Below are 18,707 nucleotides of genomic sequence, written 5' to 3'. Positions count from 1 at the left end.
TAAGTCTCATGGTCTCAGAGATCTACCACTTAACTCAAACTTGACCTGAGACACATAAATCAATTAATCTTTCGGAGAGATAAGTGTTGGAAAGAAGAGCCAAACTTCTTACCGAAGGCCATTTATTAAGGTTTTGCTCATGACCTGAAGAAGCAGGGTAGTGCTGCCTCATTAAAGGAAACAGAAGAGAGCTTCTGGAAGGCAGGAGGAGTGAGCAATGTCATGTGGGAGAGAAAGGCTGAAAAGAATGGGAACTATGAAAAGAACCTTTTCTTCTAACCACTTCCCCATTCCCCACTCCCAACAGATCCTTTGGCCTTGTTCACTCTCCATCCTCAGTGTCTGCCAACCCCAATGCCTCCTTGTTCCATTTGGTCTATTATAGATTCAATAAGAGGCTCAGTCCAGGCCATTGTCATCTTGCTCCAGAACTATTTGTCTCTCTATGCCACTTCTGAGAACTTCTGAGAACAGTGTTTTTGTTCTATTTAGAATCCATCATATATGAAACTTGGCCCTCCACAATGGGAAGGTGCTTCCTCCATGCTGCTGCCCTTTCCACCACCACAAGCTTTCTGAAACTTGTTCACCACATCCCGGCTCATTCCTGATCCTCTCTGCTTACAGAATCTGCTCACAACCCTGCCCTCACTGATGAAATCCTGAACACCCATGAAGGCCCTTCAGTCCACCCCATGAGAATTCACAGCTCTTGTCTCATGTGTCATATCCTCAAAGCATTATCTTTATAGAACCATAATACTGATTGCCTGCCTCGTGGTGTATTATCTCTCTGTGATCATATGCCTTTCCTCCAGATTGTAAACTCTCAGAGAGCAAGAATGATATCAGCCAATACCTAACAGAGTCCGAAATGTCACGGATCCATAATAAATGTACATTTAACAAGTAGTTACATACACAGGTAAGCAGATTTGGCCACTGATTTTTGATAAAGGAGATTTAATGGTGTCAAAGAGATAGAATTCAAGACAGTAAGCCAAGAAAGGGTAGTAAAAAATAGACATTTCTTCCAAAATGATAGCTGAAAATGTGGTATGCATCTGTGGACTTTTCATTTATAAGTGTTGTTCTCATAATTACTAGCTTCTCTTTCTATTTCTCTTCTTTTTTTAGCTTGGAAAATTATATATCTTATTATTCTGTTATCTAGCATAGGGAACTAACTTTAGTGTGGTGTTTGCTGATTGCTAAACCTTACAAATCTCATATTTGTTTAGTTAATAAGATGGGAATGGAAACCTTTCTACAGTCTCGTTTCATTTCTGCTTCATACTACATTACTGCTGGTGAATTCTGACAGATCAGGTCTTTTTCAATCATTTTTATCTCCAGAACATTTTAGAATTGTCTGTAGATCAATTAAAAATGCATATTTTTACTATACTTCTTATTTCCCTGGAAATTAAATTAAAATGTGTTTTACTCTGTCACCTTAGAAAATTGAATGCAAACATCTGATGTCATTTATATTCATTCAGGCCCTTCTGAATTGGTTCCTCCTGCCCCTCAATAGCAACAATTTCTTCTGAGCATAAAACCTTTCCATTTGTACCAACCCTTATTCACATGTGGAGGCTAGATCTTCTGATCTGCTTGAAAGACATCGACAACATCCCTAGGATCAAAACTGGGAGTTGTCTGGGCTTCAGTTACCTTCCTAATAACCAACATTTAACTTCAGGACCTGTCTGCCCTCTTACCCTGTCTTTATCCCTACATGTTCACTGGTAGCCATGAACTTACCAGCTAAGTCACCATGCAGTTCTCATCATTTACTGCCACAAGCCAGTTTCTAGATTTTTTTCTCTCACATTCACCACTTGCCACCCCTGGGATGTGATTGATCCTTAATGTCAGAAAACCCTGTGACATGAGGAGGAGAGCAGGTGAAGTGCAACTATTCCTCACCACCTGCACACCTCCATCTACGCTTCCACCAAATGTTGTTTGACTCATCTGAGTCTCCTGATGATTTTCTGCAATGCTCCATTACAGGAGAACTTCATTTCCTCCCTCTCTCTGTACCTCTAGTTCATTCGTCCTTGTCTACAGAGTTATTTATAACCACAGCTAAACATCATTGAGTTCTTGCTATAAGTCTGGCAATGTATTTTTATGTGGATGTTTCATTTACCCTGCATTATAGTTTTATGAGAAAAACAGCAGTATTTTCACACCCACTTCATAGGATAGAGAACCGAGGCTGAGATGAGTCTAAGAGATAGACCCATTCTTTGTATCTACAGTGCTATGATGCCTTGCACCATGAAAGCCCAGGGCTGCCCAAGAACTGCCTGCATTACAGCAGGGCAGTTTGGAAATGCCGACATCTTGCATCCAGCCTGCTAAGTACCAGACAGCCTCCCTGGCAGAGCGCCTAGTGACAGCTGCCATGGAAACGACCTTTCTATGCACCTGCTCAGGCTACTTCCTACTGGAGAGGCTCCCTGGAACCTTGGCTAATTCTGGTCTCATCCTTTTTTCCAGAAAACTTCATCCTTAGGGCAAGTAACACACCAACTGACATTGACCGGCAAGCAGCCAGCTGTAGCCCAACCTGCCCTTGGAGAGACAGCATTGAAACAAACTTACAGGATTCATAACAAGAGCTTCCTCCACATAGTTTCTCCTGCTATTTTCCTAAAAATCTACAACCACCACCATTCTTCCCCCACCCTTGCCCGCAATTTCGGCTTATACTGCTTATTAAGAACTGATGAAAAATCTGAATACAGTAAAAATTGAATCCAGACACACAGGACAATCTCTGCAAATTCTTTCCCCTCCTTTTGTCCTGCTCTTGTTTTAGACTGTTTCGTAAATGTATTTCTTAAATGTACTTTGTAAATCTTTGAAAACAATTAACATTGTCTGAAATACTTCAGAGTGAATAAAACATGCAGTATCATACCATGATCTTGGCTAGTTTTGTGTATGATATGAAAAGCCAAGTGCCAGGCAGCTTTAGCTCCAGTTAGCAGTTGAACTTCAAGTTTTAGTGTATTTCTTTTTTTGTAAACTCTGATTGCCACCACCAATGCCCCCACCTGGTTTTTGAAGAGCCAAAATTACTAGATTCTGATATTTTTCAGGTATTATGGGCCCGAATTATAAAGTGGCTTCCTTGTTAATGTCCTCAAAAGTTCTCAAAAGTTATATAAGCTGTTGAAGATAACATTTCCCCCTAAATATCCTATAATTTTCCTACCAATTGAGTATCATGATTGACACACTCTTCATTGACAGAGCTCAGAACACAAACCATGTTACCTTCAGATTAAGTGTCATTGTTTTGGGGTTTTAAATCATTGTTCTCTTACCATGTGTCACTTAGAATCCCACTGCCTTGGCATCCAGTGACAGCCACGTGCTTTCCCTGTGTGCAGATGGGTGGGAATGGGACGTATGATTACGCTGTGATGGTGGAGTGGAAGGGGTGACCAGGGAAGAACACATTTGGCCTTTAGGGACAGCACTGTACACTGGGCTGGCCTAGGAGGAGAAGACAGAGTGGCTGAAAGGAGGAGGCAGGTCCGAGAAGACCAGGTGAGTGTTGGAGTCAGGGCTCACTGTCCCCTCACCAGCCAGCCAGGACCCTAATTTCCTCCTTTGGGTCCTCTCTCTTCTTGAGTAATTGGTTCACCTCCTCTCTTTCAGTCCTGCATTTTTTCTTTTCCCAGGCTGTGGCTTCAGCTCTGCCATTTGTGCTCCTTTGTCCTTCCTCTTGGCTCCAGGGCTCCTGTTGTCACTGTTGCCAAAACTTACCAGCTTTGAGGTTGCAATTGAATTTCTGTTTTCAACAGAAGAGAACAGGAGATCCAGTGTCTCCAGGGGACTAGAGTTTGAAATGTGAACTCCTGACCAACATTCTGGGGCTGCTCTGTTGTCTATTACACATCCACATGGCAGGGACACTGCCCTGTGTAATTTAGTTGTCCTTTAGCCCTGAGAGTATGTGAGCTTGGCCAACAGAAGGCCTGAAAGATACATCCAGACACATTGGTTTGTGCAGCAAATGGAAGGGAGTGGAAGGTACGCTGTGCACTAGCAGGGACCTTTTTCATCCTGTGCTTCTCTCTGCACTCAGTATTAGCCACCAGGGACGAAGAAATGAACTAATAAACAAGTGAATAAGTGAATGGGAAATGGATGAATGGAAACAAAGTGAATGCTGTCTGGAAACAAAAAAGGCAGAAACACGGAAGTGAAGGATTGCTTGTCTGATCACCACTTGGGCAGCGCAGGGCATGAGTCCTGCCTGGCATCTGGGGCTCCTGCCAAGCTTTCTAGAAGCCACCAGCGGGCTGCAGCTTTGGGAGCTGGGCCACTGTGCAGAAGGTATGACAGCATTTACTCGGGTTGCACTGCACAGCGGCTTCAGATAAATATTCATACTTAATACTGGTTCTAGGGTATGAATTTTTAGACTATAATTCTTTAAAATTTATTACAGTTTTAAACTTAATTGGGTGAAAATATTTATTGGTGGGGGAGGGGACGCAATTACCCAATTATCAAAGCGAGGATGAATCCTAGAAGGGACACTAAAACTATCTTTAAGTACTGAGGGGATTTTATTACAGCAACTCTTAAAACAATAATGAATGTTATGTGTTTCTCAGTCATTTTACAGTAGAAAGGAGAGCACCATTTTCAAGCAGAAAGCAGGTTTGCCTCCATGGAGGAAGAAACAGGAAAGGCCTTCATGTCAACAAATCCTTCTCACAACACACTCCCCAACTATGGAAAATAGCCATTTCTTTGAACATTAAGAAAAGGGAGAGGCAGGTGGGCAGGGAAACGCTAGTGGATCTAGAGAGATGTGGGAACTAGCATTAAAAATGTGTTGGCATTTTCCCAAATGGGGAGTGCTGACAAATATAATCCTATTACTCAAATCACATCAGCAATGAGATAAATGAAATAAGAACAGGATCTCCTGTGACCACAGTGGCTATTTGTCCACAGGCTCTCCATGCATTGTATCAATCTGTCCCCTCTATAATGGCGGAGAGTAGAAAACAATGTTAAGGAGACTTTTAAAACACATCATTGAGATTACGGCACCTTTTAAAATAAACAGCACTGAATACCAACACAGGTAAAATGTCATTGTGAGATGGGGATCCAATATTCAACGGCGTGCTTTATGACTTTCCAGTGTGTGATAAAATCTGTTCACCAGATGTACTATATGTCTCCTGTGTAGCATACTTGAGCATCCTGTAGGCCCGAGGCCCATTTATTTCATGTAATTGCCTTTCCTGTGCACACCTTGGGGCACCCTAATTCTCTATTTTATTTCAGGCACTGTACAGGGTACCATCTGGTAGTTTGAAACTCATCCCGTTTTATTGCTCTACTGCAGTGGCTGTCTTCAACTGTACTGTGGCTTCAGTGGAGACAGACTTCTTACTACCAGCTATTTATTTTTTGCCTGAAATAAAGTAGCCTTGAACTATCAACATGCAGGATTCACACGTAGATCACGGGCAGTCCATATGAGCTAGACAGGTTCCTGCAGACTCCAAGCAGCTCAGAATTGCTTCATGCACAGCTGTTAACTTATAGAGTTGGGATTCTAAATTCTTAGCCTACTTCTGCACATAATGATATCATTTTAGTATCTCATTTGTATTATTTCAGTTCAGATGAGCACAACAATAAATGTATTCCATCACATCTGGAAAAGTATCGCAGAGAAATTGCTTAATATATAAAGCTGCACACCTCATTACGAGGTTCGTCACTCATTTCAAACCCAACTTTACCTCTGTCCCTCATCAACATGGCCTTTTGTTTTGCTGTTGTTTCCATGAAATTGTTAAATCATCTTTCAAGGGAATTTGCAAGATCTTGAAAAGGCAAGTTTGGAAATAATATACTTGGCAGAAGGAAAATAAATCTCAGAACCATGCAGCTTTTCTGCAGCAGGTCCCTGATGAGAGTGCCTTCCTTCAACTTGTGTGCAAATTAGATGGGAAGTAACTCTGAACTCTCTGAAAATTCATCTCCAGCTCCAGAGCAGCATCCCCAGCAACCAATGTGTCCACACAGCTGGGCAAGCTTAACAAAGGGTCCCCAGTATACAAATAACACACACCCAGCCTCAAATTTCCAAATGAGCCATTGTTCACCTGCTGGCTCTGTCTCCCCAAATCCCACTTGCTGCTTGTGTGATGCATTACAGTTCCTATCCCTTTCTTCCCTTAGTCAAGGCCTGTGAGCCCCTGGAATGCAATGAACAGGACGGCAGCAAGAGGGGGCCAGGCAGAGGGGTGGGGCTGAGTGAGTACTGAGCTGGCTTACCAGCCACTGCTGCCTTTTGACATGTGTTATCTCGGCATTGCCCAGGGAGAAGATTATCAATCTTTGGCTTGAGATACAGAAAGCCTTCCAGGCTACAATCTGCTACCTGGCACAGCTGACCTGGATAAATAAACAAACCAGTCAGGGGTTGCTGGCATTACCTAGGTCATCAGAGCCCTTCCTTATGGTGATAGTGGTGGGTGACAATGACTCAGCCACAGTTAAAAATGGAAAAATATTTAAGGTGGAAAAAGGCTGGATATAGACCCGTTTGTAGCAGATTCTTTACATGTTTTGCATTCATGGCAATGACAAATGTTGCTAAATGCACCTGGTTGTAGCTGTCTGCTGTGATCTAAAGCCTGTTTGAATGAAAAGAATAACTCCCTCTGTTATTTATTGTTGGAAGCAGAGTTTACTTTGCTGTCTTTAACCTCAGCAGAAATCAGAAATGCCAGTTTAACAGCAAGCTGATGAGTTCTAGGGAACAGAGCAAAGAGTCATTGGTTGGCATCTTGTAAATCAGTAGGAGAAGACGAGTGACCAAATAGATTCATATTTATTTTCCTGGAGATTTCCCTCTTCTTTGACTCTCAGGCAATCTCGTTCTATAAAAATGTTAATGCTGGTCTGAATATGAAGGGTAATTTTTCCCGCACAGCTCTGTCAAACATATCTTCCCAATAATTAAATGTGCATCCTTGGGCTCTTAGTGCAGTCTTGTTGAACAAAGCAACCGCAAATCCAACTAACCTTTGAAGAATGAGGGTGTCAAAGTATAAGCAGATGTTTTAATTTGCACAATGCTGGGATTTTTTTGGATGCCAAATGTTCCTAAAATAGTCATTGTATCTAGACAGCAGGGGAAAGATACACTCAGAAATGACCTACAAGCTTCTCAGTTACAGAGACACTGTCTCCTTCAGCAGAAGTGATATTGGATTGCTGTTAAGATATTTACACATTCATCAGTATCTAATAATTATGAAAGTATCATTATTTTCTGGTTATAAAGTATGGAAAGAAGAAAGAAAGCACTGCAAAATTTTCAGTTGCACACATAGGCAGTCTTTATAAAACCCATTGCTAAATTAAATGCAGGGTAAAATGAAAGGGCTCATGGTATTTCTTATGTAGGTACTAAAGGTTTCTAAAATGAATAATAAGATGTATGCTATTTTTAAAAATAGGAAGATATATACTTTAGCTATGAAATTATAGAGCCATGTTATGTACATAGTTGAACTTGAATTGCTTTGGAGAAGTGTTAGCACACTTCTTTTTCTTTTTTATAAGTAAATGTATACAGGAAAGATTTATATTAGACATAAGGAAAACCATCTCAACTTTCAGAAGAGTTGTGAGAAGCCCAAAAGTTTACCCAAGAAGGCTGTGGAATTTACCTCCTGGAGATTTTTAGCAGCAGACAAGAGACACATATGTTTGGGTTTATTTCAGAGTTGTTTGAAAAGCATAGAATGGGATCATCAGGAGTTTCTTTGTTTCCTGTTCTGTCACTTGCCTGGGAACAGGCTATCTGTCCAGCAGATGTCCACCAACCCAGGCCTCTGTCCAACCTTCCTCTGAATCCATCTTCTCTCAAGGTTTAGTCATTGCTTCCCAGAACCTCTTGATATAAAAGGTTAAGCCCTTATGTATTGCTGCTGTGAGTTTGGGAAGGAGGGGTGTAAATTGGCGTGATCTCTATGGTGAACAATTTCTCAAAATTTACCAAAATGAAAAATGCATATGTTCTGTAACCTTAAAATTACATACATTCCCAGGACATATTTTTTATGGCATAAAAAATAACTTCTGAACAAATCTGCCTTTTGAATTTGTATTCAGTGTATGTGACACTCGTTAGTATAAAACAAATAAAAATTAAATAAATGACTAATGGAAAATAAGGAAACCCTTTTACTGACCGAAATTCCCCAAATAAAGTAGGGGAGTTATTTGTCTTTATTTCTGGCTCTCTAAGCCCATTGTCAGGAAGCCACTGGTGTAAGATTGCTATCTAGTAGGCGATAGGCTTTTGGGGCTTGAGTATTTCTTATTCCCTTCCTGCATCTGTCAATTTCAGAAGAGATAGAGGAGGAAGAAGGAGGTGAAGTTAAATGAGAGAGCTGCAGAGAAGTTTCCTTACTGCACAGTTTGGTGAATTGAGCATAACTTCGTGAGGTTCCACAGCAGGAGAATTCTGCCTAAGACCACGAGAAAGGCAAGAGGAGTGATGGCCATGAAGTACCAGCTGCACAGAAGAAAGGCATGGTCATCCTACCCCATGAGGAGAGTTTGGTCCATTCATGGGCTCCCCTTATTAAAGTGCACATCAAGAAAGCCTGGTAGAAACACAATTCAATGTCCTTAATTCTGGAACTCTCTGAAAAATATTCAAGTGCACAGTTGCAGAATCCTTTGAAGAGTCAAGCATGCATATTAACACTGCTGTTGTTGGAATGAGGGAGTCAACAGATCTGTGTCTACATCTGAGAGATAGGAGACTTGGCAGGTGCCAAACCTCTCTGAGACTTGATTTCATCTAAGGGATAGATAGCTACTTCATTGCAGTTCTTAAGTGTTTGTTTCTATTATTTCTTCAAGAATCTACCACAGCACCAAGCATATATATGGCCAGCAGTTGTTTTTTTTCACTGTTTTTTTTATTTCCTCCGGGGGCTTCAACCCAGACCAGAAAGGGGCCTTTCTTGAAATCACAAAACCCTCATCTCATTGATAATAGTAAGAATTAGAGATCTTTACATCTAATCTAAAAAGTCAAGCCCTCAGTCCACAAAAGGCCAGGATCAAAGTGAACACAACTGTTCAACATTTTTCTTATTATATCTCTCCCCTTAAAAACTGCTTAAAAGAGGGCAAAGAAAGTTCCTGGCTCTTACTCCAGAGATTTTTATTTAAAGAATACCCCATCTTTACTTGCATCTGAGAGGCTGAAGATTAAAAATTAGCCACTGTATAGTAGCTGAGCAGTAACAATTTTTCATAAAGGTTTTTAGTACACATTTGGGATTATAATTTCAATATTATGTAAATGCATTTTATGGATCTGTAATACAGAATGTGTACTGGCGTTAATGTGCATTAGCGGGCAAGCACAAAAAGGCTCCAAATGAGCCATTTTGGTGTCTGCTTTCAACATGTATTATGAATAATAAGTGAAATGTTCTGGTTTAGAACAAATAATATAAAATCTAAATTCCTCTTGATGTACATCAGTGACAGAGGCCTACACAACTCCCACTGAATTCTTCCCTTAGACATAATTAAAAACTGGCTCTTAACCAATATATTCCTGTTTATGGCTTCCCTCTTTAAATGAGATGTGAAACAAAAATAAATACATTTAATATGAAAAGGGGGTGGTTTCCCTCTGTTGTTCAAAATCCGGTCTTAACTAGATGAGTGAGTTGAAAAGGGTATATTTCTTAAAAGTCATGAAAGTGGCTCAGAGGACTTCTAATTTTAGAGGTCTGAGGATTAAAAAGAGAAAGAGCATATACATTGGGTCATATTGTCAATAAGATTCATAAATTTAGTGCCTTAATACAAAATATTTAATATAAGATCACTGGGGAAATTATTCCAATGGCATTTAAATAATGTATAAATATTTTTTTCTTAATAGTGTGCTGCTGCAAGCTTTGTGAACCAATGTAGGAACTCAAGTTGAAATCTATCTCATGTATATTTTCTTTCAAACTTGCCAGTATGTCTTTGTAGTTGTATTTTAGGGAAAAAAATGTTCAAAAGCTAATTTGAGACTTTTCCTAAATGCAGAGGACTGAGCTGAACAACTTTCCTCACTTCTCTGTGAGAATAACTACAAGTATTTCTTTTCTTCTTGATTAACACATTCACATCCCAAATTTACTTGTTAACAAAGAAAGCAAGACTAAGAGATATCATGTACTGAAGAGGGTGGGTGAATGATTTAGGAAATTTCTATTTGTGTTGTTTTAGTCAGGAGTCTGAGCTCTGTTGATCCTGTTTCTTGAATGCATGTTTCACATTTGTGCCATTCTTGGGCATTCTGGTGGAAGACAAGATTGCACTGTTACATGAGTGTGGAATAGGCATTGAGCTGAGTCAGAACAATATAAAATTCTCTTTCAAGAGGGACCCTTTCATTCTGTTTTAGTTGCTTTTCTCATTGCTGAGACAAAATATCCGACATCCAAAGTTAAAGGAGAAAAGGGTTATTTAGCTTAAAGTTTGTAGAGGTTTCAGTCCATAGATGGCTGGCTCCAAAGCAGTGTGGCATGGCAGAGGGGCCTTGCAGAGGAGAAACAGTTCATGGCAGGCAGAAGGCAGCAAAGCAGCAAGCAACAAATGGTTACAGCACCCCTCTTTCTGTCCCTTATATTCTATCCAGGCCTTAGGAAGGGTAGCAATCACACCCAGAGTGGGCCTTCCCCTTATCCACACCCAGAACTATGCCAAACCAATTAGTGCACTAATTTAGTAATCATACACCCTTGATCCCAGTATCACACACTTAATTTCTACATCCAGCCACCTCTTAAAAACCCCATCTATGACCCCATGAAGCTTTGGGGGGACATCTAAAGAAAGCCAATATACTTTAAAATGTCATAGGTTTTGTGACTTATCTTTAAAATAATAAAAAAAATATCTATTCATTGAGTTCTATGTTAGGTTTTTTATATCTGATAGCTCAACTGACCTATAAAGCAATTTTGCAAGGTAGGTTCTACAATGTCTGTGAAATGGTTGAAAAATCCAGAGTTTAAAAAGATTAAGTAATTTGTACAAAAATCACGTAGTTCTACTGGTCTGTCTAGTTTTACAACCCAAATCCTTAACTACCATATACACGCAGGTCCACTATTAATATGGTGAACAATGGTTTTGGCTTCATTTATCAAGTAAATTATAGAAATGGTACTCGATTCTTCAATCTGACATGGGCACTACAATTAATACTAGAGTCTGATCCAATTTCAACTGTTCATTGGATCCCTAGCTGCCTACATTTCCACATGTGGTTACTGCTTTCCCCTGACTCTTTTTAATTCTAGAGTTTATGGAAGGGAGATGGATACAGCAAGAGGGTCTATCCAAAAAGTCAATAAGTGTTTACTAATTAAATCAGATTTCTTTCAAATTCCCTAACTCAAATTCAATAAAAAGTTTTGACTACCTACAAAGTGTAGCTATGGTTTCTGTCCTTGGGCCCTTAAAATTTCAAAAGACACAAACTAAGGCTTAGGCTATAAAAATTAGTAGAAAGACAGGCTCCCCAAATGTTAATTTATAATCAGTATTGGAAAGAATTGAGTACTATATTGTGTCCTAATTTGAAAACAAGCTAATTACCATAGATAGATAAGATTCCCATTCTAAAATATCTTTCCAGTAGTTGAAATATGAGCTCTGAGTGGTAAAACCTGAAGCACAATGGAAAAGGTCAGAGGGACAAAGTAGTACAGTGTCTTGATATAACATCCCAGGCTCTATTTGCTGTCTTTTCTATGCACTAGACCCTGGGCATGATCTGACTTCTCCTTCATAGAACTCTGGAAGGTTAATATTATTATCTTCATTTTCAAATGAAGAAACTGAGGCTTAGATAAAGTAAATTATCCAAGGCTACATAGTTAATAAGTAACTGAATGAGGATTTAATTCCAGGGTACTTAATTTCAAAGTGAGTAACTGAATGAAAGAGAAGATAATGTTTTTTGAAGAATGAATCTCAATATTTTGAAAGCCAGTAGCAAGTCTTGCTTTTCTTCTGACTCTTATTATATTCTGCTTTGTTATTTCTGAGTGCCTTATGTGACCTCTTACTTTATCATAAGCTATTCTATTTGAGAGAAGGGAGCATATACACAATTTTTGTATTCCTCACATGACCATGTTTAGTACCTAGGACAACACAGGTTTTCAGGAGATATTTCACTTATTTTTCATATGTTTGTAGGTATTCACTCTGCAGCCACACCCAGTAAAGAAGTCATGGCTTGAGGATCTTCCAGCACAATGGAGAAATTAGTTAGAGAACCAGGCTCTCATTTGGTATGGCAGTGCCAGAATCCAAAGCAATAAGGTCAAGGTGGCACTTGGGAAAGGGCAGCCAACTGGCTCATGGGCCCTTCAAAGGCCTCCTATGGTAGAAGTCATCCAACTCATTTTTTTTTATTCATTAAGTTTATTGGTACATATTAGGTATACAATACGATGACATTCACCATTGGGAATTTGTACCTCTACATGATATATCTTTTTAAAATTGATTTTATTGATACATTTTAGGCATACAATATAATGACATTCAGCATTGGAAATTTGTACCTTTACATAATCTATCTTGGTTCTTTGTTTTTTACCCCATTCCCCTGCCCTCCCTTCAACACCTCCACCTCTCCCTATTTACAAAGACTTTGTTTCCATTTTTTTCTTTTCTCATATTTATTCCTTTCCCTTCTTTCCAACTTATTTTTGAAGCATCAGTAAAGGCTAATCAAAGGTGGAAGGGTGTCACAAAGAGAAAATAGCTTGAAGATGAATCATCAGTAGCTGAGTATTGACCTGTAGAATGAGTGGTTGCTGAGGGGAAGGAGGGCAGGAAAGGGATATGAAGTTCAGAGCTGAGCACCATGCAAAAGTGCTTGTACTTTATCCTCATCATGCTGGCGAGGGCTTTTGGAAGGAGAGAGGTAAGACAAGATACACACTGAAGAAGGAAGATGACTAAATTGTGGAGAATAGCCTGGAAAAGGGTATGACTGGTCACAGGAAGCAGGAAAGAAAACTAAGAAAGCAATCATACACCAGTGAGAGGGAGGATCTTGCCAACTAGAGAAGAGGAGACCATTTTTACTTAATTTGAAAGTCCATATAAATATTTTATCATTTTTAGAGCACTCTCCATCATTTTTTCTCATCATTAATTTGTGGGATCCCCATGGACTACAGTACTGCAGAATCTTCACTTTGAGTGTCCTTGTGTTTCCACAAACCAGTGTAGTTTTCAAACTTTAATTAGAGCTGTGTTGAGGTACTTTTTATCTTAACAATCTCTCTGTGGGTAGAGGTAACAGAATAACAGAAATCGATATAAACAATCTAAGAGGAATACCTCAGAAAGAAAGTGATATTATTTTTGCTGATGCACATATTTTATTTTGAAAAATCATGAAGATACCCATTAGGAAATCATTCTTCCTTCGTGGTGCATTACATTCTCAACAAATAGAAGGTAAATATGCTACAATTGGTGACTTTTCCACAAAGCCACATTGCTATAGAGCTCTTTGTTTTCCTCCAACTGCTGAAAACATTTGTGTAGGCAATTTCAGTAAACATTTGGAGAACTGGAAGTGCTCTCTCCTACACATACGGTTTTTTATGAAGAGGTAATTTTTATCTATGTTCTACTCAATTGAATATTTATAAGTCTGTTTGGCCTCAAAGGTACCTGATTTTCCCCCAAAATACAATTGCCCTGTAAAGCTAAAGTGAGATTTATTCAGTTACCCTTAAGAACTTTGTGAGCTATTTTCATTTTCTCCCTACAAATTTGTTCCCAATATAATCTTAAATTTGTCTAATTTGCTATGTTATTGCAATTAGTCAATTCTCTCTTAGTTACACAAATAATAGCCTTATAAGTTTGGGGCTGTAAATCCTTCATCCATTAAAAATGCCATTTCCTTGTACTGCAAGTTCGATTCATTTAGAAAAGAAAAACCATGGCATGGAACAGAATTATGCAATGTCATGGACACATTAACATTTGGATCAAAATTTTACATTGTGTCAGCCAGTAAACAGTATAAATGGTTCTGATTTGCAATAAATAATTGTCTATTAATACTCTGGCATGCTGTAGCAAATTACAGTCTCACTTCAGTAACCACAGCTGTAGGTAGGTGCCAGAGCCGAGGGAAGCAAGTGCCACAATTGGTTTGAGAGGAAAGAGTGCATCATGCGGGGATCCAGGGCAGCTCTCTGCTCCAGCGACAGAAAGCATGGCCATGAGTACATGCCCATGTTTGCAAACACAAGAGGAGGGCCAGCAGACACCAGGGTGCAGCCCTTTGCAGTAAAACCTATAGGAAGCAAAGATGCCAAATCCAACCGGGGCAGACTTCATGTGTGCTGAACGGGAAAGTGCTGGTGGCATATACGATTAGCCAGAAAAGTGCTCCTGATCATTGGACCCAGGGTCTGGGATTGACAACCTGGAGCCACTGAGGGGCTAGGCTCTATCCAGGTATGCCTTAGGTATAGGCATGATTTTGGCCCTCCTCCACTTTCTGCTAGAATGTTCCACACTAGCTAATTGAGGAACCCGAATTTAAAATCATTTTCACTGTTCAGTTTCAGCCTTTTAAATCTTGTTAGAATGCAAAAAAGCTGTCTGGAGAAGCCGATACCTAGATGTATGGACATTCAGGACTGTCTTGGTGTGCAGCAGGTAATCAGCTTAGCTAAAATGAGGGTCCTGGGTAGAGTGAGTTGAAACTTGGGACAGGTAACTTTAGTATGGGGCAGGAGAAAATGAAGTGTTGCCAACTATACTGGTCTGGGCACTGCAGGATGCAGAGGTACCTAAAAGGGTCAGATGAGGAAATTGAGGCCCAACAATGATAAGAAACCTGTGCATCAAGCTTGTCTACAGGAGGTGACAATTTATACTGAAGAATTGGGTATTCCTAAAAGTCCACTGATCTTAGCTCATCATTTAGCCAAGACTGTCTAAGAATAATAGAGCTTGGGCTGGGGATTTAGCTCATAGGTGTCACCACCTGCCTCACAAGCACAAGGTCCCAAGTTCGATCCCTGGTACCCTCTCAAAAAAAGAATAATAGAGCTTACTTACTTCAAAGGCATGATTAATTGATATTGCAACCTTTGGCAAATACAAAGTTTTATGGATTTTTTATAATAAAGATTCCATACTCAATTCATAACACTAAATTTTTTCCTCCACTCTTACCACTTTTCTATGACAGTCAGCCAATAAAGAAACAGAAAATCCAGCAATGATCTCCAAATTCATTTAATCTACATTTATACATTTAAAATGGGTAGAACAATCAAAGCAATTTTCTGAATTGTAATTTAACAAGGATATTGACATCTATAAGTGCTAGATATCTAGAGAAATATGTTTTTTTCTTGCTTGAATTGGATAATATTTTCACCAACATTACAAGAAAAATTTATTAAGCACCTATTAAATGTAAGGTATTGCCCTGGATTTTACATAATTGACTAATTTTGTTTTTCATGTGTGTTGAGAGCCAAGTTTAATTCTGAGTTATTTTTGAGAAAGGAAAGCAGCTGTGGCTGATTGTTTGAATACTTTGGGACATTTAAAAATAGTTTTCCTAATTCACCAGAGAATTATTAAATCCTTGTGGTTGTACACTCTCTTGAGCAGTATTAGCACTTCCTCATGCTTAGACAATTGCTATGCTATGGGCATAGCACTTGTGTCTTTGCCAACAAAGAGCTACTTTTTCTCACACACCACTTGACTAATCCTCATAAAAAGCCATTTTTATGACATCATTCTCCTACCCAAAACTGTTAGTGGTCTTCCTTCCCTACAGTAAACTCTGTATTCAAGGCCTGCCACCACCGTCACCACTGGCTACCACTCAACACAGCCTGTGGCTTCCCGGTGACATCCTTCTGATCCTGGCGTCCTCTCTGCTCCTTAGGCTGCTGCAGCTCCGGCCACCACACCTTCCTCTCACTCTGATAATCCCGTGTTCTCAATGTCTTTGCCGTTCTGTCCAGCTCTCTCCATGGACTCCCACATTTTCTTTGAAATCTTTTTCTCATTTTTAAAATTTTGTTTTCTCTCTAAAATACAAGATTTCACACTTACGTAACAAAATTAGGACCAGTTAGAACTGCCAGGGACATGAGTGGGGCCATTTGTCATTCATTCACATTGCTTCTCTCCATCTTTTCTTTTTCTTTTGGTGGTTTCATAGTGGATTAGGGATAAGAAGACCTGACTACTATTTTCTTGACAAGTGACCTTGGAACAGCCGTGTGAACTTTATGAGACTCATTTACCACATCTGTAAAATAGAACTACCTGCACTACCTACTTCACAAGGTTGTTTTGAAAAGCAAATGTGATACTGAATGATGAAATAATTCACAAATTCTCACGCTCTAAGTGATAGTCCTGCTTATTAGATGCACCATATACTGCACATTCCCACTCCTCCCTCAACTCACAAGAATATCTGTGTATTTTAGGAGGACCACATAGATTGCTCATTGTATTCAGTTCTGATGGCTTTGGGGACTGCAGAAATTTCTGCCCCCTCTGGTAGGCAAGGGTTCTGGGCTTATCAGGTCCTAGGCATTGCTTAGAGGACTGATCTAAATCATCAGCTATTCCATAGAAGATGGTCAATAATCTTTTTTTTGGCAAAACAAATGAATATCCATTTCCCACCTTGCCATGAGAATGCACTAACTTTTGATGTATACATTTCCAAGCAGATTTGCTGATGCAGTTCCAACCACATACCCAAATACAATGTTCTGCAGTGCCAATTGCTTCAAATATCTAAGTACCAGCATCAGCATAGAAGCCACTATTACTATTTTTCACACTTACTTGCTAAATATATGATTTAGACAGACTTAAAAATATGACCTATCAGATCGAAAGGTTCACTTGCTCTGAAAACATCTTTACCTTTTAGTGTGCAACAATGATGATTTGCTTCACTTGTGCACTACACAAATGAATTAGATGAGCTAATTGCATATCTGCTATGAAATAATGTCAGTTATTACATGGATAACTACACATTAACTCCATTGGAAGCACTGGCAATTACACAGTGTGTTACATTAATGTACCTGTGTTATCTTTTGATTGCCATACCATTAACTTAAGCTGCCTCTATAAATCCATCTCCCACCATCATTTCCTTATTCTGGGCCACTCTGTAACATTTTAGAGACTGTTAGAAAAACAATAAAACTACACAGTTAAAACTTAAAAACAAAAAGAAAGGCTCTGAAGTGTAATTTTCTTGAATGGCTCCTGTTGGTTTTCATGACTTCTCCTGCACTTGACATACGTAAACAGGTTTACTGCCATGTTCCATTCCTTCTGTCCAAAACAGAACTGTTTTTGCTTTGGGAAGAGTTCTAGCAAGGTTTGATTTTTTAAAATTTAGAAAGCCTGTCTAATTCACAAATAGAATCACATTTTAAAAGGGCCCAAGTTTACTTTGAAAACTATCAGTCAAGCACACACAATAATACGAAGTTCCGGTTGCTGCTAAAACCTGAACTGACTCCTGGGCAGTTTGTATCTGGACACAACAAACTTGACTTTTCCAGTCAATCTAGTGCCGACCTTGCTCACTCCTTCCAAGCTCCCACTCAACCGAAAAGCAATTCCAGCCCAGGAGATGAAAACCCTATTGGCATTTTCATAGTTAATGGCAGGCCACAAAACAGAAAAATAACAGCAGGAATCTGAAGCCAGTGCTTTTATTGGATTAACTAACGATATAAATAAAATGGTCCCCGACTGAGCTTCAGAGAATCACTGTCTCTTTATCAAGCCATAGAAAACAGATCCAGGAGGGCAATAAATACGGCACATAACAGAGTGGAATTAAATGATTAGGCCTGAATTAACACCCTGTTTCTGAGCCTCACTTAGTGTTCCATGGCCCCAATGAAACACTGCAATTCACAAATGCTCAAGGCCCATTTAATTTTTATTTCAAGCTAGTTCAGAAGAAGGGAATACCTATAACTGCCCCCATTCCATTGTATAACTCCTTTAGTAACAGCACTGATCCTGTCTAGATAGCTGTTAGGAAAACAGCCCGTGCTGCAGGAATCACAGAGCCTGTTCAGAATTCTGCTTCTAAGATGCACACTTTGAAAGGAACCAAATCCCTGCCTCAGTGAATGTTACCAGGATGCTCCTTGATGAGAAAGTGATGAATTGATTAAAGCAATTTGATTATTTTCCTTAGTATTGACAACAGAACTCAGTAACTGTTAATCCCATTTTTGACTTTTTGAATGACAGCTTTAGCATATGGAAGATCTTAATTAAGTTTTAACAACAAAGTGGAATTTCATATCACCTTGGAGGATAATATATGGAAACCCCATTCTCCATTATGCCATGTGCTATATGATAAGGTGAGTGAGTTTGACCTAAGCCCCGTTCAAAGAAAGCTAATGCTGTTCTATACCTTTCCATTTCTACAAAGGCTCTAGAGCAAGAAATCCAAGGATGGCATTAGAGGAAGGCTCCACTGTAGCAGTGAAGTATTTAGAAATTTCAGATGAAGTATGCAGTCAGATGAAACTGAGTCA

At 39.4% G+C, this 18,707-nt stretch overlaps 2 protein-coding genes across 19 annotated transcripts in view; one reads left to right on the top strand and one right to left on the bottom strand.

Annotated features, from left to right (window-relative positions):
* Nucleotides 1-18,707, bottom strand: part of LOC147829973 (uncharacterized) — a 145,180-nt gene that overhangs the window by 11,215 nt on the left and 115,258 nt on the right. For 3 of the 16 annotated variants that reach the window (XR_015447214.1, XR_015447217.1, XM_087200768.1), the window contains one exon: nucleotides 11,537-16,196. The exons of the other annotated variants lie outside the window; for them this stretch is intronic. Coding sequence is in view for 1 of the 3 variants with exons in the window: in XM_087200768.1 (XP_087056894.1) it covers nucleotides 15,972-16,196 (225 nt within the window). In the remaining 2 variants the exon portion in view is untranslated. Of the gene's footprint in view, nucleotides 1-11,536; nucleotides 16,197-18,707 lie in introns of those variants that run through there. 16 annotated transcript variants of the gene reach the window in all.
* LOC110344459 (uncharacterized) overlaps nucleotides 1-18,707 on the top strand; it is a 155,986-nt gene that overhangs the window by 53,127 nt on the left and 84,152 nt on the right. For 2 of the 3 annotated variants that reach the window (XR_001184272.3, XR_015447196.1), the window contains exon 5: nucleotides 2,512-4,867. The exons of the other annotated variant lie outside the window; for it this stretch is intronic. The gene's annotated coding sequence lies outside the window, so the exon portion shown is untranslated. Of the gene's footprint in view, nucleotides 1-2,511; nucleotides 4,868-18,707 lie in introns of those variants that run through there. 3 annotated transcript variants of the gene reach the window in all.

The sequence above is a fragment of the Heterocephalus glaber genome, unplaced genomic scaffold (assembly GCF_053883595.1).
Source record: "Heterocephalus glaber isolate CG9 unplaced genomic scaffold, H.glaber_assembly_v1.0 deba00000347, whole genome shotgun sequence".
Lineage (NCBI taxonomy): Eukaryota > Metazoa > Chordata > Mammalia > Rodentia > Bathyergidae > Heterocephalus > Heterocephalus glaber.
The sequence above is the reverse complement of the archived record's forward strand: the minus strand, read 5'-3'. Positions and strand labels throughout refer to the sequence as shown.